General features: G+C 35.4%; 1 protein-coding gene across 5 annotated transcripts in view; it reads right to left on the bottom strand.

Annotated features, from left to right (window-relative positions):
• Positions 1–2,442: 2,442 nt before the first annotated feature.
• Positions 2,443–22,086, bottom strand: part of LOC119582761 (myotubularin-related protein 13-like) — a 60,813-nt gene continuing 41,169 nt past the window's right edge. For 4 of the 5 annotated variants that reach the window (XM_037931187.1, XM_037931189.1, XM_037931188.1 and 1 more), the window contains 15 exons: positions 21,999–22,086; positions 21,524–21,779; positions 18,613–18,871; positions 12,410–12,555; positions 11,413–11,548; positions 11,012–11,197; positions 10,567–10,783; positions 10,293–10,426; positions 8,673–8,854; positions 7,314–7,461; positions 5,047–5,271; positions 4,560–4,719; positions 4,069–4,275; positions 3,850–3,932; positions 2,443–2,774 (listed from right to left, as the gene is read on the bottom strand). The exon at positions 21,999–22,086 is cut by the window's right edge and continues 106 nt beyond it. In XM_037931187.1, coding sequence (XP_037787115.1) covers positions 2,682–2,774; positions 3,850–3,932; positions 4,069–4,275; positions 4,560–4,719; positions 5,047–5,271; positions 7,314–7,461; positions 8,673–8,854; positions 10,293–10,426; positions 10,567–10,783; positions 11,012–11,197; positions 11,413–11,548; positions 12,410–12,555; positions 18,613–18,871; positions 21,524–21,779; positions 21,999–22,086 — 2,520 coding nt within the window. In that variant the 3' untranslated portion in view covers positions 2,443–2,681. The remainder of the gene's footprint in view (positions 2,775–3,849; positions 3,933–4,068; positions 4,276–4,559; positions 4,720–5,046; positions 5,272–7,313; positions 7,462–8,672; positions 8,855–10,292; positions 10,427–10,566; positions 10,784–11,011; positions 11,198–11,412; positions 11,549–12,409; positions 12,556–18,612; positions 18,872–21,523; positions 21,780–21,998) is intronic. The other variant, XM_037931190.1, reaches the window with a different exon arrangement.

Here is a 22,086-nt window from a genome sequence, read left to right as displayed (position 1 = left end):
AGGTCACCCTGGGTCAACTCTCTTGTTTTCTCTAAACCACATCAGTGATGAACCCAGCCTTGAGCAGTCTAAGGCAATATCTATAGTTTCCTATATGACAGAAAAGACAAAGGGTTTCCTGGTACTTACCTTTAGGCTGACATGGCTGATCCCTTCACTTCTGATATCAAGTTTGTACATGACAGTCAAGGAAACAACAACATGGACATTAACAGTAATGTATAACAGGCCAATGATTTTTCACAAAAAATGTGCCACAGCTAGCTACAAGAAGCATAAATTAACAACTCTATAGGCCTATATCCATCTACTGAATCTTTCTTTGCCATGAAAGTTTTATAATATATATGTTATTTTCTTCATCAATATTTGCAGGACAACAGATTTACACTGCAAGTGACCCATGAAGTGTTTAAACATGGAGATCCTGCATGGGGGACTGATCAAAAAGTGAGAATATGGAAAAAAGGACAATTTTTCATCAATATTGCTATGAGTGTGTATTAACATATATAATGTTTGATACTCAAAACATCCATATATGTACATCATGACAAAATAAAATATGTGAGGCATATATTGTAAATCTCAGGATGGTACTCAACTTTCCTAAAAGGGATTTACAGTCATCCTTTTTGTACATTTTTATGTCCCACATACAGAAAAAAAGCTCATATAAAATGGGTGATATGCAAAAAATCATTGCTGCCCTATCCAAGTACCTGATGCAATATACAAACAAGGGAGGGAGGGAGGGAGGGAGGGAGAAAGAGAGAGAGGGAGATGGAGAGGGAATGAGGAAGGGAGAGAGGGAGAGGGAGAGGGAATGAGGAAGGGAGAGAGGTATAGGGAAAGAGAGAGAGAGAGAGAGAGAGAGAGAGCAACGAGAGAGGAGAGAGTACGCGAGAGAGAGAGAGAGAGAGAGAGAGAGAGAGAGAGAGAGAGAGAGAGAGAGAGAGGTGATACTTTTATATATAAAACATATACTGCATATTTGTCATACAAAGCAAGGGTATTTAAGGGCAATTTGGTACTGCAAGGGAAATGGAAATAAGTTATGCACAATTTTTATCATCTTTGCTAGGAATTGATAAAATCTACATTAATCATCTTCAGCAATTCTGTTTACAATTTTGTAGTTCTTACTGGATGTATGCACTTCCTTTGTTTTTTACGATGGTCATAAAATAACCATTGTCCACAGCTACAAATATATGGCTTTAGCTAAAAGCCTATATTATATATATATATATGCATATAAAAAATCTGAATCATAGTATAGCTTCATACTTTGTGTGTGTGTGGGCACGTGTGTATGAGCACTTGTGTATGTGTGCTTGAGAGAGAGAGAGAGGGAGAGAGAGAGAGAGAGAGAGAAAAGTCGAGATGATGATGAGAGGAGTAGAGGAGACGATAGGAGAGAGAGAGGAGAGATGGTAGAGCGAGGAGAGAGGAGCTGGTAAGCGGAGATGAGATGAGAGACGAGGGAGAAGAGAGAGAGAGAGAGAGAGAGAGTGAGTGAGTGTGTGTGTGTGTGTGTGTGTGTGTGTGTGTCTATGCGCACATGCGTTAGTGCCTGTATATATGATATATGATTTATCATTCCACAAAATAACTTTATCTAATTTTCAACCAACTTTGCGTAATTTACGGAAAGAGAAGTTTATCAGAGCAGCAATATAAACTATATAACGTAGGTGATTGTGAAAATAAAAAGTGAACACTTTGAAAATTATTTTCCTTGAAAGTGGAGAGAGAGAGATAGGGGGGGAAAAAAAAAAAGTGGAAAAAAAGAAAGGGGATTCTCACTATCTTTTGAACCTTTATTACATATTTCCTGAGGAAAAGTGCAAAAGGCCCAAAACATAAAAACATCCTACATGCGACCCAAAGGAATAGGATACTGTAAAAGCTAATTCTTCTAACGCTATGTGGATAACAACACCTTGTCTCCTTTCCATCAAGGTCTGCGTGTGAGTGAGATAACTAACCCAAGAAGGGAGATCTCACTTCAAATGATACTCTATGGAAAGTTTTGGTCCCCTAGATATACAAAGTTAGATGATATCCTGGCAGAAATACCAAAACCTTTAGATTTATTGTTTGTTTTTTTTGTTTTACCGTCTTTAAATGTGTGTATTTTTCCATTGTTAAGAAAGTTGTAGGTTTCTAATACCAATTTCAATATGATATATATCAATTTATATAGAGGCACGCATTCAGGTTCCATAAATAATTAAAGCATTCTTCTCCATAATATGCACCCCTCATGACCCCACAAGGCCTACATCTAAAGTGGGTCTTTTCTTAAGACAATATATAGTAATATCAATCTTCATAATATGTATCACTCATATATGTAGCTACTCAACTCTATGATTTTTTTTTAAATAAATTATATTAATGATGATGATAACACAAAAGGAAAAGAAAAGTATCCTATGCAAAATTTCTTCTAATCAAAAATTTGTATTTACATAGAACTTGAATTGGGAGAAAGGAAGTGAAAGGAAGAAGAAGAAAAAAAAGAAAATGAACAAGGAAAGAGAAATCATGTAATTGCCTCAGAAACACCATAATAATACTGAACAAAAATTGACAGCCAATTGTTCGGAAGATTTCAGCAAAGCACATCGGACATGGTTGCAAGAAAAACAGCATTGCTTCTTTTCTTCCTCCATCTACTGCAGACATGACTGGATCTTTTCAATCCACTCCTGAGCAGCCGCACCATCTGATGCACAGAAGTTATACAGGCGGCGCTTTGTCTGCAGCTGTAATAACATTGGGAACCTTAAGACTTTTTCAGAGAAGCAAGAATGTCAAAGGGAAATATAAGCTGAAAATGAAACTATCATATAAACCAATTATAAATTAGGTTTAAGGCATCACACTATATACATACATATATATGTGTGTGTGTGTGTGTGTGTGTGTGTTTGTGTGTGGTTTGTGTGTGTGTTTGCATTTGTTTTGTCGTGTGGGTGTGGTGGTGTTGGATGGTGGAGTGTGTGTTGTATAATTATTATATATATATATCTATATATATATATGTATATATGTATATATGTATATTGTATATATGTATAATATATAAATAGATATATATATATATATGTAAATATGTATAATATTTATATATATGTATAATTTATATATATGTACTATTTATATATATGTATATAATATATATATAGTATATATTTAAATATATATGTATATATTTATATATATATGTTATATATTTATATATATATGTATATATTTATATATATATGTAATAATTTATATATAGGTATATATTGAATATATATGTATATGTTAGATATATGTATATATCTTATATATAAGATATCTATCATATATATATATAATCTATAGATAGTATATCTCTATATATATGTATAGATCTATATATATGTATATATCTATATATAAGTATACATATATATATGTAACATCTATATGTAACATATATATATGTATACATAATAGTAATACAATAATATACATAGATATATGTATACATATATTGAGCCATATATATGTATACAATATATGTATACATATATATATAATACATATATAGATGGAATACATAATATATGCTCTACATATAATATAGTAACCATCGTATACATATATATAGTATACATATATATAATAATAATATAACACAATTATATATGTGAGACTATAGATATGCTATACATATATATTGTATACATATATATATATATGTATACATATATATATGCATACATATATATATGTATCACATGAGCGCACGCACGCACGCACGCACACTCTTTCATATACATAGACAAAATCTTTAAATGGAATACTTACATCAAAGAAGGCTCTCTCATCAACCTTTTTAGGTGCTCCTTGGGTTGGGCCAGATGGAACCACAGCAACAACATCAGATAATTCTAGAGGTAAAGAAAAAGAATCAGATGTTAATAATAATAATAATAATAATTAAAACCCCTCTTGTATCTAATATATTGAAGGAGAGTCATAATTCAAAGAGAATGACAGACAAGAAGTAACAGTTCTGCAACATACCTATAATGCCCTTGCAGTGTGAGTCTTCCATGCTGTCATAGTATCTCAGTTGATGCTTCATGCTATCGAGTACAAACCAACGCTGTTTCCAGTTTTTGAGAAGTGAACCACGTTTCCATAAGTAACCCTCATGTGTGCGGTTTTCAGCAACATTAGAAGAAAACTGTTCATAGTACTGATGAGATGTAGTTTGCAATGAAGTAACCCCTGAAATTAAATATTCATGTAGAAAACACTTTACAGAATATATTTTGGTAAATCATTTCTTTCTGTAATATACAGTGTGTCCAGAGGAACAACTTTAGTACTGTAAGAGTTGGTACTAGATGTTTGACCTAAATTAATCAGATGATTGGAAGATCTACTATCCTGGCGTGGGAACTTTTCAGTCGTTTCTTTCAGGACAGAATAAAATGATATAATATATACACATGTTTTCAACACACAGAAGCAGTGATATAGCTGCTCTAATTCTGAAAGATATTCCATACCTGATCCCACTGAAGTGTTGTCTAAGCTGGTCGGTTTTGTGCTTGTTTGGATACTCACTCCTGATTCCCTCACACTCTTAAACCTGGTGCAGTTCTTTGGTACAGACTCTATACACTTCTCATGGCAGTTATAACCACAGTCCATACATCGCATGCCAGTCTGTTGAGGATTTAGACATTTTTTATCATTAAAGAGAATAGATTATTCTACACATGATGTTACAATAAGGGGGGAAGGGGGAGGGGGAGGGGGAGGGAGGGAGGAGGGATGGAGAGTGGAGAGGGAGAGGGACGGAGAGCGAGAGGAGGGGGAGGGAGGGAGGGAGGGAGGGAGGGGGGAGGGAGGGGGGAGGGCAGAGAGAGAGGAGAGAAGAGAGAGAGGAGAGAGGAGAGAGAGAGGGAGAGAGAGAGAGCCGGAGAGAGAGAGAGAGAGAGAGAGAGAGAGAGAGAGAGAGAGAGAGATTGCCACCATTCCAAAGCACCTCACCTTCAAGGGGCCCCACAAGAGAGATGAACAATGGTCGCAATACGAAGGCGTGGTGTAGTTGTATTTCTCAAAGCGGTGAGGATGGGAGTAGCAGCCCTGTGGTGTGTCACCTCCTCCACCTGCACTGCTGCTGGTCTTGCCTCTGATTAATATCTCAATGGTGCTGCGTTTGTGCACACTTCGCCCATGGTGCCGAACCATCTGTGTGGTCATAGACACTTGACGCTGAGGAAACAGGAGAGGAATTTGTCAGTGAAAGTAGAGCATACACAAAACATTCATCTCTAATACATATACCATATAAATATATGAATAGTTTTAAGGCAAAATGTGACATAATTTTGTTTATTTGAATATTTGTCTTCTTCCTATAGTGATTACTGCCTGCAATTAATTCAAAAGTTTCAGTACTGTTGATTTCTTCCCTCCTGGCATTTCAAAGTCTATATTGATGAAAATGTGATATATTTAGATCTTCAGTAATAATTATCTATTCATTAAGTTACAAACTTTTTTTTTCAGAGTCGTCATCAGCCTACCGACTTTTCATATATACTTGTATAAATAAGCATTTCACCAGCTTTAGTGATTTCCAGTTCTGCCTATCAAGTTTTATGAAGGATATGTGATAAAATAATAATCCCTCTTAATCCCTACAAACAACAAATCTATCGTATATTTTCAAATTTCACTATGTCAAATTTTGGTTTATGGCATTTGAATTCATTGTCCTACGTTTCCAATATCCACGCTCATGATCATGACTAAGAATAATTCACTAAATCTCCTCCCTACCCATAATTACTGTACTCATCATCAAACATCTTATGTTGCCTTCCCCATGTTATTCTCAGCCCGACAGTGGTGCTACTTGGCCTTAAAGTTAGATTTCCATTCCTTCACAGATTCAAGGCTAAACATCCTAACATAATAATACTAAAAGAGGACAGACACATCTTGAGCATCACAAACTTATCCAGCATTTATTGTTTCTTGTTAACTCTTTTTGGGGGCTTTTACCTGACACATATGTATTTATATTTGTAACTACAATGACAATAATTGAGATGATACCGTTTTGTTATCAGAGCTGAGATACTGTTATACTTTTCTCTTTCCAAGGCGTTTGGCTAGATGTAAACATGTAAGTGTGGTAATCTATGATCAAGGAACCTCAGTCTGTAATACCTTAAACTCATACCTCGAATATTAGTTTAAATACGGTACATTGTTAATCTGGAATCTATTCATATTACCCGTCCTTGTCACAGGTCCAATCCTTGTGCAGGCCTGGTTATTGTTTGGAGCTCATACTTATTTTCAACGTAAATCATGTTTTATTAAATTCTGTCCTATTGTCCAAAAAGAACTTTTGAGAAAGGCTAAGTATACACACAAATGGTACATATGATGATCTGTAAATACTGTATTTTGCTTTATATTAATTTTTATATTACAGATTTTTGCTATAAATATTTTTCAAATGGAGGGTAAGAAGGATTTTAAAAACTAAGCAAATGGGTCTGGTAAATATCAGGGCACCTCTGGTCATCATCAGGAAGTGCCTGTTTATAATATGGGGTGCCTTTTGGATTTGGGGGCCTTAGGTAACTTTGTCGTTCTCTCTAAGCATCAAAAATATGAACTCTGAGCCCTACATTAACCTTCTGGAAAAGAATCTGAGTGCTTTGCTAAGACTGGAGCTGAGATCATTCAGTAGGACAATAACCCTTGCCACACCTTTCCTGTCTACCTGCCTGACAGTCAGGTGGAGTTCACAGAGACTTGGCCAGGAAGGGTATTGATGCATCCCCATTGGAAACCTCTGGGGGCTTTGGTAGTCATACTTCTAAAGGAAGACATCTTTACCATCTTGGAGCAGGAGGAAGCTATTGACAATTTTGGCAAGAAATACCCACCTTTCACAATTAACACCTACCTGTTTCTATGTCTCAGAGTCTGAAAAATCATTCAGGCCAACAAATACCACAGAATGTAAAAGTTTAATGATCTTAAAGAATTCCTTGTTTTTTCTTTCGCCCTCATTTGAACTGCCCTAACAAGACAGACAGACACTGACACAGATACACACACACACACACACACACACACACACACACACACACACACACACACACACACACACACACACACACACACATCTCTATATATATCTCTATCAACACAAACACAGTTACAGACAGACAGAGGGGCGCACACGCACGCATGCACACAGAGAGAGAGAGGTGTATAAAAAAGACACCTACTGTCAGCTGTTCAGGTGGAGGCAATTCCAGCTTATCCCAGTGCACATTCCACTTCTGGGGGAGGTGTCCCAGTTCCAGCTCCAAATGACGCAACTCCTCCAGCTGTGCTGTGAAGGTATCTGCCTGGACTCCCCATACACAATCATATCTTTTTGAAGAAAAAATTGTCAATATTTAAAACCAGATTATTCTACAAACTAATGTAAATATTGCTATGCCAGTTTTAGGTGAGCAATATAATATTATAACTAGAATTTATCTATTTAAAAAACATGTTAACTTAAAACAGTCTAGCAATATTTATCTTTACTGCTGCAAATAAGAAGAGGATTATTCACTCATCAGACTTTATAGACGATCACCATTATACACATTACACATTACCCTCTATAACTTTAACTTATTTTTCCTGCAAAAGAGAGACGAGAGAGATGAAGAGAGAGAGAGAGAGAGAGAGAGGAGAGAGAGAGAGAGAGCGAGAGAAGAGATGGAGCGAGGAGAGGAGAGAGAGAGGGCGAGAGAGAGAGAAGCAGAGGAGATAAGTGAGAGAGCAAAAAATAAATTGGAGGAGAGAGAGAGAGGGAAAGTGATGGGGAGTGAGTGAGATGAGAGAGAGAATACAAGCGAGAGAGAAGAAAGAGAGAGAGAGAGAGAGAGGGACGAGAGAGAGAGAGAGGAGAAGAGAGGAGAGGAGATGGAGAGAGAGAGGGAGGAGAGAGAGAGAGATGCGAGAGAGAAAGGTAAGAGAGCAAAGAATAAATGAGGAGAGAGAGAGAGAAAGTGAGTGAGTGAAGTGATGTGAGAGAGAGAGAGAAAACACATGAGAGAGAGAGGAGAAAGAGAGAGAGAGAGAGAGAGAGATGAGGAGAAGAGAGGGAGAGGAGAGAGAGGAGGAGAGAGAGAGAAGGGAGAGGGAGAGAGACGAGAGAGAGAGAGAGAGAGATGAGAGAGAGAGAGAGAGAGAAGAGGAGAGAGAGAGAGAGAGACGAGAGAACTGAGGATATATATATATAATATATATATATATATATATATTATATATATATATATATATATATATAATATATATACTTATAATATATATATATATATATATATTATTATGTATGTATATATTATACATATATATATGTATATATATATATCATATTATAACATATATATATATATAATTATATATATATTATATTTTATAAAATATAATATATATATTATATATATTATATATATATATGTACACACACACACACACACACACACACACACACACACACACACACACACACACACACACACACACACACACACACACACACACACACACACACACACACACACATCTAAATCTATATTACTTACCCACTAATAACAATCCTGCGTTGGGAAGTGGTGGTTGTGCCATCTGCGGCTTCTGCCTCCTCCTCTTGCTGTCGGTCTAGGCTGCGTACCTCAGGATCATAAGAAGGGCCATGGCGTAGTTCCTCCCCAATCAAGTAACTCCACAGCTGAAGTGCACTCAACTCCTTCACTGGCCTCAATACCTTTAAAGAATGAAAATCAGTGTTTGGTACTTTTGAGTAAAAATTATTGCAGTAGGCCTAAACTAAACTTTAATTTCAACATTAGCTTCACTCATATTTAGTATATGCACTGTCCACTTTACCTCATGAATCTCTTTTACACACAAATGGTTATAAAATCCCATAGTCCCTAGGAAGTCAATTATTAGGCCTACCTGATCTTACCTGTTTATCCCATTCTTTGAATTTTTAAGAAGAAAGTTTTCCTTTCTATTATCATTATTATTGTTATTATAATCTTTATAACAGCAATCGTTATTATCATTATCCACCTCATACCAAATGATGTTCTATGATATCAAGGTGAAACCATCACTCATTATAAGTGATGTCCTATCACAGTTGTTTGCTTATTTGGTTCCGGCGAGAGTCTTCAAGGAGAGACGGAAGTAGGATTACAGCCTCTCTTTAGCTTCATTTCCTAATCAACATTTATACTCTAGTCAAGAGCACAGACAGTGGGTCACTCATATTTACTGTGCTTCTAATTTCTCATTCAAGCAGCTGGCTCAGATCTCTGGCATGCAGGGTGTTAGTTTGGTGCCAGGAAATACCATGCAAATGGGGTTAGAAATGATGCCAATTAATAATAATACAGTTAAAAACTTTCTTCCTGTAAATTCAACAAAAGGGGACAAAAAGCAAAACCAAGTAAAGGGTTGTGTACATGGTGCAGCTTTTATTTGCTTTGGACAAGCTTCTTAATTTGCAAGTGAATATGCTGGTGAAAGCATTTAAAGGTGAGTCAAATTTTATATGCTAATGACTAAAATTATGAATTTGCAGTCTGTTTCATGCTGTGATAAAGTTAACTATGTTCAACTTTACTGCTTGCATCTAGTGTTTCAGTAGGGAATATATGATTAGTCCAAATGATGAGGGCAGGGTATGATGGTGCATAGTCTATATATTATTATTTTCATTATTATTATTTTTTTTTTTAACCAGAATAAAAGAAAATTAAATATTCACTCTCCTTGAAATTATTGAAACTATCCCATCATATGGAACATTAAATCAAATTAAATGCTTAAAATTAAATTTAAATGATTTTTTTTTTCACTTCAGTGAAACACTGCTTAAAAATGATACTGTTTATGCATGCAATATCCCTAGTACAAAGGCAATATCCCTCATAATATTAATTACATTCCACTTTGTGAGCAGGAAAACTTGTCATAATATTAATTACATTCCACTTTGTGAGCAGGAAAACTTGTCATACCATTGGGAGGTGTACTTGAGCCAACTATGCCATGACTGTGGTATTATTTACAACTACTTTCTCTCTCATTAGTTGTTAGAATAATAATGATATCAAATAACTAACTGCTGGTATCTTCAAATTTTTAGGCTAATTGAATAAATGTATAAATGCACAACACATTAAAATACATACTGCAGAATCACTAATTCTGTCTCCAACATAAAGGAAATTGTAAAAGCTGGAGTGTCGACCGCTGTGCTTCTCTATGTAGTCAAATACAGATGTGCCTAAGTGTCCTGAAGAACCTGGTGATGATACTCTCCCTCCTGGAATAGGTATAAATATTGATCTTCTTATAAAATACAAAACAGAAAAAGAGGTTCTCACATACCCATGTTCTATTTCTTAGTTCTTCAACTTTGAATGTCACAACTCTATCAGCTTATACCCAGTGCAACCTACAGACCTCCTGGATAAATGTCATCATCCTGCGATGCTTCTAAGCCTTTGTGGTGTCTTGACAAGGAACCTCGCTTGTCTTCCTCTGTCATGATGCCTAACTCTGCTCTCTCTAGCTCTGAATCACTCAAGAATGTGCGGAAACGAGCTGACACATAGTGGTAAGCCAAAAAACGGAGGTAGTATTCATTGAATTCAAAAGACAAGGGAAACTGCCGCTGGATCTGAGGAAAAAAAAATTGCTCTGAAAAAACAGCACTGAATGCCATTCATAAAGTAATGTCTCATGAAAAGCATACTACCAAACAGCACAGACTGGCACTCACATACACAAACTAACCCATATAATTTTATAACAAGATAAATTTCAACAATGACATCAATATCAAAGGCAATGTTGAATATTCATAATATTAACAGTATACATGATATCAGCCAAAAGAAATTTTTACCTGATGGACAGCATCTAGAAACTGAAGGAATATAGGAGCAAAGCCACTAGCTTGGGATCCCTGGAGGAGATTTGAGCGATGATTGAATCGATGACCAAATGCAAGCCACTCTTTCTCAATCAGGACTCTAAACCCTTCAATCGTGCGGTAGTATGGATCCAAGCAGAGTTGAGCAATGCTGGTTACCTGAAAGATTTTTTAAAACAAATAACACCTGATCATAATCACAGTATGACTTCATGTAAGAGAATTTACAGCTATTGCCTATTCTTCACTAAGGAGTACTGTCTGTAAATATCAAAAAGGACAAATTACTTTGGTAATATTTTGATGACAATCACCATTTCAGCTGAATTTTGAATGACATACATCTCAATCCTCAAGAAAAGCCAGTCAATTACCTGAGCAGTGAAGTCCCATCCATCCTCTAGGAGAAGCATAACTGATGCTCCCAACAAATCAATCAGGTCAACAATGGCCCCTGCTACCTGCAGGAGGGTTTCCAGCTGATTCAACCATTCACTGTTCTCAATTGCTCTGTGGAGGAAAATTTTCAAAATTATTTAATGATGCAGGAAGGGGTGGGGGGGGGGGGACTTGAACCAGGATAACATTGTTAAGGGGACCGTCCCTAGAAAAGCCTACCTTGCTCCACTCATATGATCATAAAAAAAGTTTTAGATAACAAGTTGATTTCTTTTGCATGTTATAGAGTATAAAATTATGATTTGTCTCATAAACACACGCACATAAGATTAACTATTTTAATCATCCTCATTTAATAGTATGACCATTTTTACATAAAGAAAAAATATTAGGTGCCCCAGATAAAATCATTCTCTTTTATCAAAAAAAAAAAAAAAAAAAAAAAAAAAAAAAAAAAAAAAAAAAAAAAAAAAAAAAAAAATATATATATATATATATATATATATATATATATATATATATATATATATATATATATATTATATATATATATATATATATATATAATAAATAGATAAATACAAAAATAACTACAGGTATTATAGTGATCTTTTACTGTTTACCAAATGTTATCTTGAGGTGTTATCAGTTTGTGGGTTAGATGTCAAGTGCTGGCACATGGTAGGAAAATGTGTTTTGTCTACTGGGCCACAAAAGGAGACCAGGCCTCCAATACATTCAGATTTGCAAACTTGGCTGATCTTCAGAGGAATAATGACATATTCAGATTCATTTGACAATTTTCTTACAAATCAATTAAAAGGTCTATCATAACTTGATACCATCCACGCTAATTGGTTTGATGAGCTATATGCCTTCATGAGTCATTTACAAGTTCTGACAATAATGGAGACTAAGATAATTTACACAGTACTTTACAGAACAAATGATGCCCAGGAAAGGGAGACCTACCTGAAGAAGGACTGTTCTTGTTCAGCAGCTGGAGAGGAGGGTACACAGGCTCTCATCAGTTTCTTGAAAGAGGACTTGATTTGGCGCACCTCTGTGTATTCAACGGGGATGAACTCTGTCTTGTGGTAAGCATCTGTTTTGATGCCCTGATAAACAAACATTGAGCTTATGAAACATCATTCTTAGCCGTGTACTGGTATCAGTGTATATGTGTATTAATCTAATTCTAAACTGCATTGTTTTTTTTAATCTTAAAAAATCAGAAATAAATAATGAAAACTGACAACAGGCATAGCATGAAATCAGTTAATATGGGATTCCCATTATCTGTTATTTCACTCCTTTGTCACTGATATTTAGTGGACACACTGTTATTCGCATTCCACTCTTTTGTTTAAACCTCAAAAGAAACAATAAATACAAGAAGCTACAAAGTAAAATCAAATGAAAATGAAATGAGAACACAAATTCCAGAAAAGGTATACATGCACAAATATTCAAAGTTTTTGTGTATTACTCAGGAGAACTACAATATACTTCAACAACACATCTGATCCCAAGCTACCAAAAAAAAAAAAAAAAAAAAAAAAAAAAAAAAAAAAAAAAAAAAAAAAAAAAAAAAAAAAAAAAAAAAAAAAAAAAAAAAAAAAAAAAAAAAAAAAAACAGCCTGATCAGATTCCTAAAGCAATTGTTCTTACTCTTTCGGATATTTTTCTCTCTCTCTCTCACTCACAGGAACTCAGGTGCACAAGGATACATACAGGGTGCCATTGTAATAAACCTATTTCCTAATTATATCCTCTTGGCAGGAGCTGATTTGGTCCTTGGTGTCCTGGGTGACCTTCCACCTCTTTATTTCAAGATCAATTTTCAATGATTTCTCATACACACCCCTCTATTCTATCCACTACCACCTCTTAAATCTCTAGTTTGTTCTAAACTGGTCAAATAGTGTAGGAATTATGGTAAAAAACTGGAAAAAAAGAGCAGTAGTAATTAACTAAGTTGGGCCAAAAAGCTCACTGATTCTTGTTTTCTTTGATATAATACTATATTGGATATTTGATATTCTCAAAAACTAGAAACAGGTCAAAAAGAGTATAATAGGCATAAGGCAACACCTACTAACTGCTTGTTAGATTATTTTATCATAAGCTACTTTTGCTTTCTGTGTCAAATAATTGGCCAAGAGTTTCTCAATATGATATTCCCCAATCCTTCATGAGGGTTTCACTGAAATTATTATAAAAAAGGAAATTTGCTGAGTATAGCATCAATTAACTGGGAGGAAGTGGTTGATATGACTTCATTATTACTTTCTCATGTTATTTCTATACCTAGGGCTAACTGATAATGTAGTGCCGAGTAATAAAAACACACACACACACACACAAATGTCAATTTGCCCTTTCCTTCACTCTGATGCACATATAGTGGGGCAGATAAGTGAAACAATCATTCATTTGATGATACAAGTATGAAATTTGGCATAATTATTTATTTTGTATTATATTTTGAGAAAAAAAAGTGCTAGCCATCTGAAATTCCAATATGGCGGTCGTTTTCCAAGATGGCCGCCATATGGTCCTTTTTAAGACAAAATATTGCAGTACAACGTGCAAATAAAGTTTTTACTAAGATACTTGATGAGTTCCCTTTGCCTGAGTTTGATGTGGGACCACCACTAATCATTCTGAGGGTCCAATTAGGCAGCTATTTTACAAGATAGCCGCCAAATGACATATACTACATACTGGTGGACACACAATGTCATCTTCCATGTATTGATTTACAACAGTTTCCCCTAACTGGCCTGATATTTACAACACTCTGTCATAGGATATGCTGATTTCATTCTCGTGAAGCTTGTCAATCAGCTCCCTTTTCCTTGTCTTAGCAAACACTTTCATCCCGACATATACAGAAAATGGTGTTTCTTGGTCTTTTGAATGTCTATGTGCTTTCGATCCCTCCTTAAACTTCGAGTAGCAGTTGTATTGCAGCAGTTGTGCAATAGCTAAATCTGATTTTACTACTCTATGTGTCAGATGTGATCTGATGTCTACACCACGTTCAATGCTACACACAAATTGTAGTAGAGATTTAGGAACAGCTTCTTCCACAGACTGGTCAGTGAACTCTTTGCTGAATTTAGTCTTGTGGTCAAGCATTTCTCGACGGATGATATTTGCTGCTTTAGCCAGGTGAATAGCTTCACTATATTTGCTAGTATCTGAGAAAACTGTGCTTACGTCTTCTTTGAATGCTAAAAGGACATCACGCCCTTTCTTGTGAGCTACAAGATCAGGAATTCTTCCGAGTAGTTGCTCCTTAACCTGGTCGAGTTGACATCTGGTGAGTCCACACCCAATTGCTCTAATCGGCTCTTGTATAGTGCAGCTAGATCAGCCAGCCTAAATACAACTGGTGTTGCTTCTATATTGGTCACTTTGCTATCCATTATGTAGATGACAAGTTCTGAGAATGCTACAGGATATGATTCGTTTCCTCGTCTGTTGCCTTTCTCCTCTTGCTTGATTGCATTGAGGTATGCTCTCTCCAAATTGTATAACTCCATCAAGCATCGTGGGTGATACTTCATCTCTTGAGCAACGACGTCACTGGCACTTAACTTTGCAAGGAGCTTTCCATGGTTTAGTGTCTTGGCACATTGGTTCAGTCTTTCATTTAGTTGCATCGTCATCGCTCGTCTTAAATTCAATATTTGATCTTCTTCTTCACATATGAAGCACTGTACTTTAGGAGGGTCTGGGGTCCTCTGTCTCTTACCACAGGACTCACCTGCACCACCTGATGTGCTTGGGGGTAATCTTCCTCCTCTTCTGTGCTCTTTCTAGTTTAGTGTTATTGAATAACAGTCTACAGCTATTGTGATACATTGCTTTATTTTGTATCAGCGTGGCTTCTATGCCATCACCTTCATCCAGCCTTGCTGGACTAAACAATATTGGCATATCGTTGATGGCATGAAACTGTGGTACATTTTGTGCGATGTTAGTGTATCCAGCACAGTCTTGTTTCCTTTGGAATGTACTAAGTGGTGAAATAAGTGTTTCATTGCTTATGTCTTCCTGACAAAGGCAACATTTACTCCAGTCAGTCTTCCGCCTGGAATCTGCATCCATCATATAAACTTCAAATTGGCAATAGGCCGAGGGTTTATCCTTTTACCACCTCTTGTCCACTTTGCTGTATGGGATACAGTTAGGTTCATGCTACTGCCCTACACCTAACCCGATCGAGGGTTTATCCTTTTACCAACTCTTGTCCACTTTGCTGTATGGGATACAGTTAGGTTCGTGCTACTGCCCTACACCTAACCCGATCGTTCATCCAATATCATTAGTCCCGTCTGATCTATACACCATCCGGATAACACTGAATGCCCCTGCTATCCTTGGCTCGGCTCTCCCACGCTGGCACAGCCTGACAATTCAGGTGCGGCTATCTAATGTCTCTAGGGCTTTATTAGATAGCATTTGGGATACTAAACCCAGAGTTTTAGCTGATATTGAACCCCATGCTGAGTTGCACAGCAGTGTCTGTCACCAGTGTGCCCTGGTAGTGTGCGACATACACTCTTTTACTTGACTTGCCACCATTAATTTGCTAGGTTTATTTTCGGAGTTTTCCTTCTCTTAGATGAATTGCCTTTTCCCGGCTTTTGAGCTTCATCTACCCAGCGCTAAATGTTTTTTAGGCGCCATCACCCGCCTTACGCACCACCACTATCTGCAATATCACTTCTGCCGCGAGAAGGCTAGGGTGGGACTTGACTGTCAGAGGCTTTGTGGTACGCAGGCCGTTGGGGTACTTTTTAGATAAAAAGGAGCTCATCCTTTTTACCACCCCGGCATTAGCAGTCCTTTTAAGGGGCAACAATGAATTATTCATCTACTATTTATTTTACTCATTTATTATTTTTACTAACATTTATTAATCTACTACTGTGTTTATTTACTGAGGACTTTTAGGCAGACAGCAATGGTATTTATGACTGTCCTTGATGCTATGAGGGTATAAATAGTATTTATTTGTGCAGGAAACCTACCTAATGCACCAGAGATACTCCAAAGAAGGCAAATACGTCAATAATTTTACACCAAGATGTAAAACATTGAGCGCTTTTATGGTTTACCATTGTTTTTCCATTAACCGGTGGCCATCTTGGAAATAATGGCCGCCATATTGGAATTTTTGAAGGCTAGCACTTTTTTCTCAAAACATGACCTACATAGCACATTCACACCAAATTTCATGCTGGTATCACCAACTGAATGATTCTAGTTCAAAATCACACGTGGCTGCTCCACTAATACAAGTACATGCATGCATATCTATGAACATACAAGCAAATCAATGTACAAAAACAAGTACATCTACATGTTCATCCATGTAGATATTGTACATCCATTTACACAAATGCATATCCATATTCACATATGTATCCATGTATCAACCTACACAGCTGGACACAAGTGAAGAATCAGTATCACTTTCAGCACAGGCTCTGACAAGTATCCTTTACACCTGGTAACAATGTATTACTGTCAATACATAATTACATAAAATAATATTTGATACACAAGTAGCCAATGAAAGAACCAACATAGGAATCTGAACTACATAATTCAAGACAAACTCAGCATTTGCTTAAAAGAGGAAGTGTAACAATATCTAAATAACTGTTCAGTTGTGATCTCTAGACACCTGCATAGCAGGCATCCATAGAGTAAAATATAATAAAAATTTCACTAAATATCTAATGTATAGTTGAAAGTAATTACTTGTTTAAATGATTTCCATGTTGACAATATACTTTTACCATATCACCTCTAATATAGCAATGCTGGTTCTGTACCCAAGCATGTGTAAAACAGTTTTGACCATGGCTTACTTTCTTCATGCCGACCTTGAGCTCCCTCCCCCCACCCTCCCTGCCCTATTCCCATATACTTTTAATATCATTCTTAAAAGAATGGTATTCAAAATATTTTATGAAAATTTCATTTATGAAAAATCTACATAATTTCTTGTGTGTGTGTGTGTGTGTGTGTGTGTATATATATATATATATATATATATATATATATATATATATATATATATATATATATATATATATATATATATATATATATATATATATATATATATAACATCAATAGACTCTATTATCACATTATTTTCTTCATTTATATTATCACTGTCAGCATCATTATTACCATTTTGGTTGTTATTATTTTCAAAAATATTTTCCTCATAGTAACTATTACTACTCTCATCATAATTATAATCATCATTATCGTAAATATCATAACTATCATCATGGTTATAAAACTCACTGTTACTACAACATAAATGTTGATTATTCTTAACATTACCTTCATAAAGATTATAAGAATGATAACAACATTTAAATGCAGACTGAGTTTTGTGTTTTTAAGAAAGGGATTCCAAGATGTCAAATTGCTGTTATTCAAAAATGGAAATAAAATATTACCTTATGAATGATCAAATAATGGCATTTTTGGAAAAGTATATATGAAGTGTTATAAAATATGCTATCAGAAAAAATATAGCAACATGTAATTAATATACTGTACATAACACAACATATCTGCAAGGTATAAGGTATGAGCCACTGAAAGTTAGTCCTACTGAAACTATCGAAGAGCAAAACTGGTGTTTCACTAGCTCAAATACAGATTTCTTGAAAGCAACCCTTTTACACTTTCTATAAACAATCAAAATTACTGCATAATATTAGTGCTTATGTAGTCCATTTTCAATAATTATGATCTCTATTGTAGTTATCCTTTTTATTACCATTATTATTACTGCTATATATGATCATTATCATAATAATTACCATTAACACCAGTATGATGATGATGATGACTAACTCTATTATCATCATTATCAGTAATATTCCTATTATTATCATTATCATCATTATCATTCTTATTCTTATTATTCAGTAGCTTCTTTCTTAATATTATCATATATAACTATTATCATTATTTGCTACTGATATTTCTATTGCTATGACCACTGTTATTAAAATCATCATCAATATAACTTTTGTCTCTCATAGTGTTGCTATATTAGCACATTAATGATGATTGTATTTATTGTTATATGTAGTATATTGTACAGTACCAAACCTCTAGACACCCACCTTAATTTGTGTCTTTTCTCCAAACACATAGAGAGCAGCTTTGTGGAAGGATTGAACGGCTTCTGTTCCCATATCCGTTGAGTCCACGGAGAGCCTTGGCCCCGTGTTGATGCTGGAACGAAGGGCAGGGGTGGATGTGGGGTGGTGGCGGAGGGTCCCTAAGGTCCCTCCTACACCCCCACTGGACGGCACACCTGGTCGTGCTCCACGCAGGGAGCCCCACCGACCCATCCTGCCAGTACCCTTGCCCCCGCTTGTCCTGATGAAATGGGCAGGTGGGTGGGTCAGTAAGAACAACAGCAGGCCATTGTGAGACCTGACTGAGTGACTGGCTGCCCGGAGGTAAGGAGGAGGGGGTGGTGGGTGGGGAGTGAGGAGCGGCAAAACATGCTAGCAAAACTATGTTGTGGACACAAGGGCACAGGATAAACAAGAGAAGGACAAGCACTTTTGTGGCATAGGTATCATAAGTTTTTAAGAGGAGAGACAGATGGAGGGAAAAAAAGGAAATGTATGTAAAAACATTAACAGAATTTATTGTCATACCCCAAATCTTTAGCTGAAGTACATGTATCATCCTGATTAAATATTTTCCTCATTTTTATGATAAGACTTTTTCTTCTATGAAGTAAAAATGAAAGACCAAAGAGCTAAACTATGGGAAAAACAAGATTAATCTGTAATGATATGTATGTTTTCTTCATTCAAAAAAACTGCAATCATATATATATATATATATATATATATATATATATATATATATATATGTATATATATATATATATATATATATATATATATATATATATATATATATATATATATATATATATATATATATATATATATATATATATATGCACATCATCAAAAATAAAATTAATTAAAAATGTAAATATATTAGTTTGGAATTTATACTTAGACAGTACATCCCTCTAAAACTCCCCAAACTACTGAAACCAGTAATGAACTCAAAACAGAAAAGAAAAATAAGAAGCATGTAAACTTGGAAAAGATATAAAAGATACTCCAAGATATATCTCTTAATCAAATTCTATTAATAAATTGTTGAATAGAAGTAACGTGAACTAAAATTATCTAGAACTCCGTGATCCCTTTCGTAAAAGTGTAAACATGAACAAACAAGACACAAGAGAAGAGGATGGTACAAAGGAATGCTTAGTAAATGCTTGACAGTTAAACAGCCACCAGAAATAGGTACTTTAGTCACTCCCAAGGTTTTAGTGATGGAAAAAATAATAAATAAATAAATAAAAATAAAAACTAAATTTTCATTAAATAAATTAGAAGAAATCCATGATCAAGCAGTCACTGACAAGAGGACTTGACATATATGCACAAGGACTAAACAGTACTGGTGCTAGAAACATACGGCAAAACCTTGCTTTAAATAAACACTTACTGCATGTACTATTATCATTATCATAACTAGTTTAACACAATCAAATGTTGTCTTTTAATTTAGACCTTTTATTTACAAGAAAACAATTTCATTTTAAGTAATTCAACAGAAATTTCCAAATATTCATCACACACAATTAAGAAGGGAACACACAAAAAAGCATATGCAGGGAAAATGCATAAACAAAAGCAATGTACGCACTTCACTATGCAAGGTTCTACTGATATGTTTATCTCACATCCTTCATGCTATAGCTGAGCTTCAGATAACCACACTGAAGGCCTTCTACACCAAAACAGGTTTCATGCTCTATAGGTACAGTACTGTAAAAATATCCTCTATTTACTAGCACTGAGCCTTTTGTGTGTCTTACATAGTGTATTTACAAATTAGTTCAGTGACTGAATTTAGAACTACTGAAATGTTCTGTGTTATGTGGATAGTGCAAAAAAAGCTCTTGTTGAAGCCTGTGCTATATATTCAAGATTTAGCAAAAGCTGCAAAAATAGCTTCAATAAAATAAGCATGAAATGAAAAAGAAAACTTCAAAGAAAGTGTCAGCAAAAGATAAAGCACACAGTTTGAAACTATGTAATGAATCAATGCCTTAAGAGTCACTCTTGTATGAGAGAATCTTTGGTCACATGATTCAAGGACATACTCCAAAGCTATGGCCTTTTTCACTTTAGCAACAGCAAATTTGCTAGTGTCCGCAATGCCAATACTCAGTCAAGTGCTCTAAAATACCGTTAGGCTAAATAATTCTACAATTATCTGCATGTTATAAGTAAATGCAATCTGATCCAGTGCTAGCATATAACTGTTACATTACACCACTACAACAATGAAATACATTGATCAGCCATTTTTTTACAACATATATAAGCTTTCATATTAGACATGTCAGTGAAGGTGTTAAAACGGCAAAACAATATACTACCTACATGCAGCATGCTCATTTCATTAATGTGACTATATCAAATACTCTTGGATATATCCTGTCTATAATTAGGAAAATAACTGATGTCTACTTGGAATACTCAAAATGATATAGTCATATTTTTCAATCAATGAATGAAAAATTACTTCTGTTCTTTCACTAAAATTTATATAGATGAATTTGAATTCCTGATAAAAATTAACAAAATATAACTATTAATTTTAAAAGTGAAATTAATACTAGTCTATACTGAACTATGTAAAACCCAAGAATTTATAATGAAATCTATTTAAAATGTTCATGACACAATTTCACCTAGTAAATAATAATTAAGGAAAAAAAATCACACTGTGTTTGCTTCAGGTTATATTAGTTCAGGTTAAGTTTCTAAATTACACACTTACTCTGTCGCGTTGAGGAGAAGAAGCAGACGTGTTATGGCGACACTACACGAGCATGTATGGGCCAGAGTCCACACATGTCCCATGGGGGTTAAACAAGTCCATATGTACCCACGGCTTTCCCACCAAAACCTGTTGGTCACTTACCGTAATGTGTTCATAGCCTTCGATAAGGGATTTGACTTGCGTCCCACTTCTGGTGTGAGTGTGGGATAAGTGGGATGGTAGGGGGGGACTTCCAAGGTTGCACCCCCTGCGGCCAGCACCAAGGAGTTGATTGAAGGTGAAGAGCCTGTGAGTCGCCAAGTGGACCCTTCTCTCAGGACGGACAGAGGGGTTGCCTGTACAACTGCTGCAAGGTACTTCTCTTGCTCTACTGAATATGATACCTCACTTGTTGTGCCTGCAAGACAAAAAGGAAATAAATGAGACCATGAAACAGGTATTTAGTTTAGTCTGGAATAAAAGTTACTTTTACTTGCTTACCTCTATCATATGCAAATTTATTATAAAGTCATTCTTTATTGTGAGACTTCTTCAAATCTATATTTTTCCTTCTTTCAGAACAAATAATATGAAATTTCAAATACAGTAGTAAAAACGCCAAAAGGAATAATCGTACCTGTTGTTGTTGGCGGTCCCTTTAGCATGCTCATCACACCTTTGCCATGGAAGCTAGCACCCCTCAGGAGTAGAGCCTTGTTACGTGG

This window comes from Penaeus monodon, chromosome 16 (assembly GCF_015228065.2).
Source record: "Penaeus monodon isolate SGIC_2016 chromosome 16, NSTDA_Pmon_1, whole genome shotgun sequence".
Lineage (NCBI taxonomy): Eukaryota > Metazoa > Arthropoda > Malacostraca > Decapoda > Penaeidae > Penaeus > Penaeus monodon.
Note: the sequence above shows the minus strand (reverse complement) of the source record. Positions and strands in the feature narration are given on the sequence as shown.